The sequence below is a fragment of the Rhododendron vialii genome, chromosome 4a (assembly GCF_030253575.1).
Source record: "Rhododendron vialii isolate Sample 1 chromosome 4a, ASM3025357v1".
Lineage (NCBI taxonomy): Eukaryota > Viridiplantae > Streptophyta > Magnoliopsida > Ericales > Ericaceae > Rhododendron > Rhododendron vialii.
The window spans coordinates 19102729-19111462 of NC_080560.1; the positions used below are offsets into that span (position 1 = coordinate 19102729).

At 47.9% G+C, this 8734-nt stretch overlaps 2 protein-coding genes across 2 annotated transcripts; one reads left to right on the plus strand and one right to left on the minus strand.

Annotated features, from left to right (window-relative positions):
• Positions 1-213: 213 nt before the first annotated feature.
• On the minus strand, positions 214-1140 carry LOC131323780 (B3 domain-containing protein Os03g0622100-like). The gene is made up of 2 exons (XM_058355622.1): positions 730-1140; positions 214-549 (listed from the first exon to the last, which is right to left on the minus strand). The coding sequence occupies exons 1-2, from the start codon at positions 1138-1140 to the stop codon at positions 214-216; spliced, it is 747 nt and encodes a 248-aa protein (XP_058211605.1).
• A 3090-nt stretch (positions 1141-4230) lies between these two features.
• LOC131323781 (uncharacterized) lies at positions 4231-5070 on the plus strand. Its single transcript, XM_058355623.1, has one exon. It carries the CDS (start codon positions 4231-4233, stop codon positions 5068-5070), a length of 840 nt encoding a protein of 279 aa, XP_058211606.1.
• Positions 5071-8734: the final 3664 nt, after the last annotated feature.

Sequence of the window (8734 nt, forward strand, 5' to 3'; positions counted from 1 at the left end):
TCAGCATGTAAAGCTTTCATTCTCAAGTTCTAGGTAATCAATGTAACCTAACAGTAGATGGTTGGTTCAAGTTATTATGTCTCATGCATGGCATTCAACGTGAAACTATAGTGTCACTATTCGAATCTACTTCAAAGGATTACACCACGTTTCTCGGTATTTAAGCACATGCACTGTATTAAATTTGCAATCACAAAAGGAAATGGGGGATTTTCAGAAATTTACCTCAGCCCAACTGCTCGAAATATGGGTATCGGGGCCTCTCAGAATGAGCTCGGGGTCGTACTCCGCCTGCCGCGGTCTGTAAGCGGCAAGACCCGATGGTACGAACAAGTGTGGAATGGGAGGCCTGTACCCCTCTACTGAAAACGGAGCGCGAGTCAAACTCTCCGCCTCGGACACCGCTGTCACCCTAGGACCGTGCACCCTAGCTCCAATCCTATCCTCGGTCTCTGCATCCCTCAGTGCCTCTTCTTCAGCGGCCCTCGCCCTCTCGGCTCTCGCCGCGATCTCTGAGGCGGCTATCACCCGCTCTCGCTCCTCTCGAGCCTCTAACACGGCAGCCCCAATCATGGGATCCTCTTCAAGAAGCCGGGCTAATCTCTCGTCGCTCAAAAACTCTGCGAGATCCTGTCTTGTGATTGGTCTGTGGCCCGATGACGTGGCTCCTGGCCGAAACAGTACCTCCTCCTCAGGAACCCCGGTGGTCTCCTCCTCCTCGGCCACTACGCCCTTGCCCTTCGCCGGGTCCCTTGGTGGGGTCTCGCCCGGCCCAGTGCCATCACCATCAACGCCGTCACCACCGGCGCCACTGCTGCCGGTATCTCTACCAAAACCACCACCAATCACCACCGAGCCTTCTACCGCCATGCTCGGATCCAATGGCTGAACAACAAGCCCCGTAGCCCCGGCCTCCTCCGTCGCGCGATGATCTGACACCGTCGCGCGATGATCGCCTTCGCTACCCACCTCCTGCTCGTGGCCCTGAACGCCATCACCACCGCCTGCTACCGCAGCACCGACACCCAGGGGGGGCTCCGCCGGCTGTTGATCCGCCGTTTCGACTTCCATTGGCCCTCCCACATCCTCCGGACGATCAAGAACCTCTCCTCTACCGCCACCATTGTCGTGTTCCGCCATGGATGTTCACACACGCGTGGGTTTGTCGGCTTTGTGAAGAAAACAAAGGTTGGGTTGAGATTTGGAGAGTTTGAGAGTTGAGAGAAGTTTGAAATTTCTGAAACTGCTGAAGATCAGTTTCTGTAGCGTCCCTGGGAAGAAAAGGAAGAAAAAGCAGGCGTGGGCCGGATCTGGACCGTTCACAGGTCCAGGCCCTTTTAGACGTCCCTCGCGCGACGCAGTGATTCCGTTGTGCGATAGTTGATTAGGCCTCCAAGCCCAATCCAGCCCCTGAACAGGCCCGGCCTATGATTCGTCATTATGACACCACAACAGTTTTTAACGGTGTTCACAATCAACGATGATCTAACCGTCCAATTTCAAATCAGCGACGATCCATCCGTCCGATTGTCAATCACCGACGATCTAACCGTCCAATTTCAAATCAGCGACGATTCATCCGTCCGATTATCAATCAGCGACGATCCATCCGTCCGATTATCAATCAGCGACGATCCATCCGTCCCATTTCAAATCAGCGACGATCCATCCGTCCAATTTCAATCAGCGACGATCTAACCGTCCAATTTCAAATCAGCAACGATCCATCCGTCCGATTATCAATCAGCGACGATCCATCCGTCCAATTTCAAATCAGCGAAGATCCATCCGTCCGATTATCAATCAGCGACGATCCATCCGTCCCATTTCAAATCAGCGACGATCCATCCGTCTGATTATCAATCAACGACGATCTAACCGTCCAATTTCAAATCAGCAACGATCCATCCGTCCGATTATCAATCAGCGACGATCTAACCGTCCAATTATCAATCAGCGACGATCCATCCGTCCCATTTCAATCAGCGACGATCTAACCGTCCAATTTCAAATCAGCGACGATCTAACCGTCCAATTATCAATCAGCGATGATCCATTCGTCCAATTTCAATCAGCGACGATCCATCCGTCAGAATCCAAAACAGCCATCGATCTGCTCTCTGATTCCTTGGTGCACGGTATTTGTATATACTTGCTTGCACTTTTCGCTTGATCGGCTTTTGGGTGAATTGGATGGGTGTCTAGAAATCTTTGACGTTACCCGTACCAGCCAATGGTGCTCCGCGTGCCGTCAAAGAGGGACTACTGTAGACACCCCAATCTGATTTCCCGATCGTTTTACTTCGTTTTTCGGTTTCTTGTTTCCCCGATGATGAATCAGGTCGAAAATAGTCTTGAGAACATGGAATGGCTTGAGTTTGGCGTGTGTGGAACCCATCCTTAGCCCTGAAAACCCTTGAATCCGAACCTGGGCCTCAGGTTTTTACAGTCGCGCGACGCACTAGGACCCTCGCGCGATGGTTCACTTGCCAGGTTGTGGTCAAAGTCAAAGTTTTGACTGTTGACCCTCGCGGGGTTTAGCTTGACACTCGCGCGATGGTCTCACTGACTCGTGCGATGGTCAATACCTGTCATTTTCACCCGGATTGCGTGGTGATCAGAGGGCTATTGGCCTATGTGACCCCGTTTCGTCAACTGAACAACGTTCTGGGGGGCTCCCCTTGCACCACCTCTACCCCATTCTCCCATCACCTTTGCCACCTCACTTCTCCACTAAGCAATTGTGACCAGCCTTGTTGGCTGGTTGCATGGCCTTGTCTAGCCACCAACCAACTTCTCCTTCTATAAGAACCCCCCCATGCTTCATTACAAGGGGTTACAAGAAATTTCTCAAAGAAAAAGAGCCAAACATAAGCATAAGCATTTCATACTACACCCACTCCCACTTAATCCCAGTCCAAGCCACATCACCTCATTCAAGCCATTATCAAGACATTCAAGCCAAGGTATAATACCTTTCTGCTCACTGTTCGAACCTCTGAGGGGGGCTGGCAGGGTCAAGGCTAGTAATCAATACCAGTTCTGGCCCTAAAGCTAGCAAGGTTTCAAGAGCCGTTGCCAAGCACACCCTTGCGCGATGGTCCTGCTCCCTCGCGCGACAGTTCTGTCTGCACGAGATTGGACCACGTGGGGAAGGGATGCTGGTCTTTAAGTTTTTCGTTGTGTTCATTGTCACTTTCAAGTCTTTTAAAAGTATTAGCTCACTGCTTTGCATGTTAAAAATCATAGTTTAGCTTAGTTTACAACTTCACTTGGTTCGGAATGCTCTTGGGATGCTCTGGAAGATGTCTCAGAGCCCTAAGCATGCAAAGCAATTCCTGGAAGGCCTTGGCCTCTATTTAGTCACCCCCATTGTTTAGGGGTCATGTTTCCATAGTATTTCCATCTGTCTGTTGTAATATTGTTTACTTTCAAGTACTTATAAACTGCTTGGTTTGCACCTGGGTGAGCACTGGTCCTTCCAGAGCCCAGAAGGGGGTAAAATTCAAACCACTGGTGAGGCATCAACACTCGCGCGAGTGTATGGCATTGTTGCGCGATGGTTTGCTTGCATGCAGATGGATTCACGCATGTAAGCTGGCCGTTTGTTCGTGCCAAAGTCATACACAGCACTGTCTTGATGTTTGATCGATGTTTTGAATTTCATTCCATTTATTACTTATTATCTCGCCTATCCACGCCATATCTATCACACCCTGCAAACTGTTACAGTTTTAAATCCCCGATTAACTGTTCCCCCGCCCTAATTGGCTAAAAATTGACTAACGAAACAGAATCGCAAAACAAACATTTTTTCGCAAATGCCTGAGTAGAGACCAATCTCCGGATTGGGCGAGAGGGGTGCCATAAAATCCTTCCCCTCTCGTAACCTGGCTCCCGAACCCAGATATGGTTATGACGGACTGGTTCCTTAACTTTTTTTCAAATCAATCAGCGCGGCAAGTGCTTCGAAATACGGTTCCTTGGGTGTCGGACCTTCAAAACCCGAGTGGTGACTCTGTATTTTGCGAGCGCTTGCTTCCCCGCTCGCGCTCCCTCGATCTGGGCCCTCGCATTTTGGAATCCGGAAATTCCAAGGGCACGCTGCCCACAACCGTCACTATTGACAAATCGACCGTTCAACGAGTATTGGTTGACCAAGGAAGCTCAGCTGAGGTAATGTTCTACTCGACGTTCAAAAGCCTTGGACTCACCCCTGATCAACGTCGGATGGCAACCACTCCGCTTGTAAGCTTCACCGAAGCCCCCATTTGGCCACTCGGTATGATATTACTTCCCGTGCGAGCCGGTTCCCGAGTGATAGATGTAGAGTTTGTAGTGGTCAACTCACCAAGCCCTTATAACATTATCCTCGATCAGGCCTGGCTACATGGAATGAAGGCAGTTGCTTCCACCCTTCACCAAGTCATGAAGTTCATTGGATGGAATGGTTGGCAAGAGAGCCTCCGAGGAGATCAAGTCCAATCCAAGAAATGTTATATCAGCACTGTGACAAACAAACCAAGCTTCCTAGAGGTACAGTGTGTAGAGATGCCCGACGTCCCTGTACTTGAGGATGTGGGTTTGCCCGCCGAGCAGAGATCAACCGAAGAGCTCGTGCGGATGCCTATTACCGAAGATGGTGGGCGGTACTTTCTTGTTGGCAGTTCCTTAGACGAGGCCGAGCGTATAGAGATGTTACAATTCCATAAAAAGAACATCAAAGTGTTTGCTTGGACTCCTCAGGAAATGCCAGGTGTAGACCCCTCGTTCGCTTCTCACTCCCTTAACGTTGATTCAAATAGAAAACCAGTGGTACAAAAGGTCCGACGCTCGGCGGCAGTGCACGTTGAGGTAGTGAGGACAGAAGTAGATCAACTGTTGAAGGCTGGGGCAATTCGGGAGATTTTATACCCAACTTGGCTCGCTAACCCTGTTGTCGTACCAAAAAAGAATGGAAAGTTGAGAGTTTGGGTTGACTATACAAACCTCAATGATGCTTGTCCGATGGATCGCTTCCCACTTCCTGGGATAGAACAGATGGTTGACGCTATCGCGGGATACGAGTGACTGAGCTTTATGGATGCGTACCGGGGTTATCACCAGATTGCTTTGGTTGAGGAAGATCAAGAGAAGACAGCTTTTATCTCTCCTCGGGGAACTTATTGCTACAACGTTGTTCCATTCGGATTAAAGAATGCGGGGGCAACTTTTCAACGGACAATAACCAAAATGTTTCCTACCAAGCTCGGCAAGACATTGGAAGCATACGCTGACAACGTGGTCTGCAAGAGCAAGCTTGGCATAGATCACCTTTGGGATTTGGAAGAGATCTTCAATATTTTGACAAAGCACAAGCTTGGTTTGAATGTTGGAAAATGCGCCTCAAAGTTGGTTCGGGAAAATTCCTTGGTTACATGGTCAGCCGCCGAGGAATTGAAGCTAATCCGACGCAACTCACGGTCATGTGGAACCTTCGAGCCCCGACTACAATCAAGGAAGTGCAGCGACTCATGGGGATGGTGGCCACATTGAATCGTTTCATCCAACGCTTGGGAGATCTTTGCCGACCCTTCTTTCAAGCAATCAAGACTAATCGACGTAGGTTTGTGTGGACTGAGAAGTGTGAGCTAGCTTTGCAATCATTAAAAGAATACCTTGCCCATGCTCCACTACTCGTTACACCCCTGCCAGACAAAGACTTGTACATCTACCTTGCTGTTTCGGATCATGCAACTAGTGTTGTCCTCGTTTGGAAAGATGGGAAGGAGCATTTGCCGATTTTTTACTCTAGCAAGACAATGACGAATTCTCAAACAAGATATCTGCCTATAGAAAAGTTAGCACTGGCTCTTGTTTCCGCTAAAACGAGCCTTTTGCCTTACTTTTAATGCCATAGGATTGTGGTCCTTACTGAGTTTCCTCTCAAAGCTGTACTTCGGAAGACCGACTCATCGAGTAGGATTCTGAAGTTTTCTCAAGACTTAACCAATTTTGACATCCAGTTTGAGCCCCGAACTGCTATTAAGGGTTAGGCTTTGACTGATTTCTTTGCTGAACTTACCCCTGGGTTGAAAGATGAAGCCAACGCCTTGGCCACTACTGCGGAGGAAGCTCGGATTGCTGATGAAGAAGCTCTTGTTGAGTGGAGCAACCCTCCTCCCAAGTCCCTACATGCTCAGTATACATTAGGCTCCAAGAAGCCTAAGAGAGAATGGAAGCTCTTTTCGGGAGATGCTTGGCGGATGACGGTTGATGGGGCTTCCAACGTCAATGGCGCAAGTGCAAGTATCGTTTTAGTTTCTCCGAGTGGAACCGTTCACGAGAGTGTTGTTTCCATCAAGTATCCTGCGACGAACAACGAAGCTAAGTACGAAGCTCTCATTGCTGGTCTTCAACTCGCTCTTCGGATGGAAGCAGATTCGGTTCACGTGTTTTGTGACTCTCGGCTGATTGTAGGTCATCTAAATGATGACTACGAAGCTAAAAATGAGCGTATGAATGCTTATATCAGTCGCGTTTTGGCACTTCTCAAACAGTTTGGCCAAGTGGAGGTGGAATGAATCGCTCGGGAACATAATGCTCACGCTGACGCCTTGGCAGGTCTTGCTTCGATTTTCAAGACCTTGGGCAGTCGCACAATTGTCTTTGATGAAGTTGAAACTCTGAGCTTCGAATCATCTATTTGTTCGGTTATGGCAATTACACTCGGTCCATGCCAAATGGATCCCAACATTGCCTATTTGAAAGACCAAATACTCCCCCCGAACAAACGTGAAGCGCACAAGATCCGTTGTTGGGCTGCAAATTACTTCTTGGATCCGAATGGAAATTTGTATCGACGAACATTCACCGGCCCTAATTTGCGAGTTGTTCAAGAAGATCAAGTGGATAGTGTTTTGGACGAACTTCATTCAGGGAGTTATGGGGCATCGAGAGGTCGAACTACGGCTCAACGGCATTAACGCAAGGTTATTGGTGGATAAAGATGGTGAAGCAATCGAAGGATTACGTGAAGCGTTGTGTTTGGTGCCAGCAGCATGCATCACTCTTCCATCAACCCGCTTCCCTCTTAAAATGATCACTAGTCCGTGGCCGTTCACAGTCTGGGCTTTTGACATTGTTGGCAAAATGCCGAAGGCACCTGGAGGGTTTGAGTACATGCTTACTGCCACTGACTTATTTAAAAAATGGGAGGAAGCTTAACCATTGGTCAAGACAACTGCCGGAGATGTGGAGCGTTTCATCTGGAAGCACATCATCTCTATGTTCGGAGTACCTTACGCCATCCTTTCTGATAACGGCTCAAAATTTGTTGTAGCCGCTATCAAGACTTTTTACAAAAAATGCAACATCACGTTCCACAATTTATCGGTCGCTTATCCTCAGGGCAATGGCCAAGCCAAGGCATCTAACAAAACTATCACTTGGGGTCTCAAATGACGCTAGGATCAGAAGCTCGGATTATGGGTTGAAGAACTCCCACACGTTTTGTGGTTTTATCTTACTACCCATCAGCGATCAACGGGTCGAACACCGTTCTCAATGGCTTACGGAATGGAAGACGTCCTCCCTTTGTCAACATTGATTCCCACTGCTCAGATAGAGAATTTCAATCCGGTGAATAACAACGCTTTTGTGGGAGCTGAGTTAGATTTTGCCGAAGAGCTCCGCGACAATGCCAATCTTTGGCACGCAGCATATCAGCAGGAGGTTGCTAGGGGCTACAACAAGAATGTTCGGGCTCGGCCATTCAATGTCAGTGATCTGGTCCTTCGGATGGTCGTTGAAGCAAGCAAGTTAACCAAACTCAAAGATCCTTATGAAGGCCCCTACCGAGTAGTCGAAAAGATCGGCCATGGCATTTACAAACTTGCAAAGATGGATGGTACACCGATTGCTAACCCTTGGGACGCCCAAAAACTTAGAAAGTTTCATGGGTAGCCTTGGTATCTTCCTCTCCTTGTTTGTTTTGTTCTTATTTTTTTGTTTTTGCTCGGATTGTAAGCCTTCAGGCGTCTTTGTTAATGAAAATCTGTTTCTTTATTTATTTGTGTTTATTCGGATTGGAGTTTCGTTTGTTGGGCATACTATCTAGCCCGGTTTATAGCCTTCTGGCTAAGGCACTTCCACCCAATGATCCTTCCTTTGGGATATTGGTTTGCCTTCGGGCCTGGGTACTTTCACCCAATTATCCTTCGTTAAGGAAATTGGTTTGCCTTTGGGTTCAGGCATCTTTACCCTATTCGTTTACGTTTGGCACATTTTTGTTACCTTCAAATATGGAGGTGTTACACTCGGCTATTGTAAAGGGCGAAATCCTCGTAGCCTCGCACTCTTCGGATTACTCTGAGCAACGGGGCTCGGTGTTTCTGATTCTTTTACCCATTCTTTTGCCTTACTGAATTTCCGCTTTCTCCTCGGCAATCCACTAAGGCAGGGGGCTACTATATGGGTAAGCTCCGAGCAAATTTTCGGCATTTTTACGATAAACTCCGGCATTTTCTTGTTACATGCAATTGAACTTATGAACTTCTAGATACATTTTACATTTTTAAACGAGTAATGGGTAATCTGAATGCCAACACAAAGTAACATCGATAGAGAGAAATTATAACAAGTAAAAAGACTTGTAAACATTTCCTAAAAACCTTGATCATTAATTGGGGTGTGGTTGATAGTGCATCGTTTGTTACCATCCCCTAAAGCATTCATAAACCTACCGAGGCATGGC

What these genes read in the sequence shown, in the direction of transcription:
- LOC131323780 (XM_058355622.1), bottom strand. Translation starts at nt 1,140, where the DNA reads ATGGCGGAACACGACAATGGTGGCGGTAGAGGAGAGGTTCTTGATCGT. An exon ending in ACCCGGCGAAGGGCAAGGGC is followed by an intron (nt 550 to 729) that starts GTAGTGGCCGAG and finishes GCCGTGTTAGAG; the next exon opens with GCTCGAGAGGAGCGAGAGCG.
- LOC131323781 (XM_058355623.1), top strand. Translation starts at nt 4,231, where the DNA reads ATGGCAACCACTCCGCTTGTAAGCTTCACCGAAGCCCCCATTTGGCCA.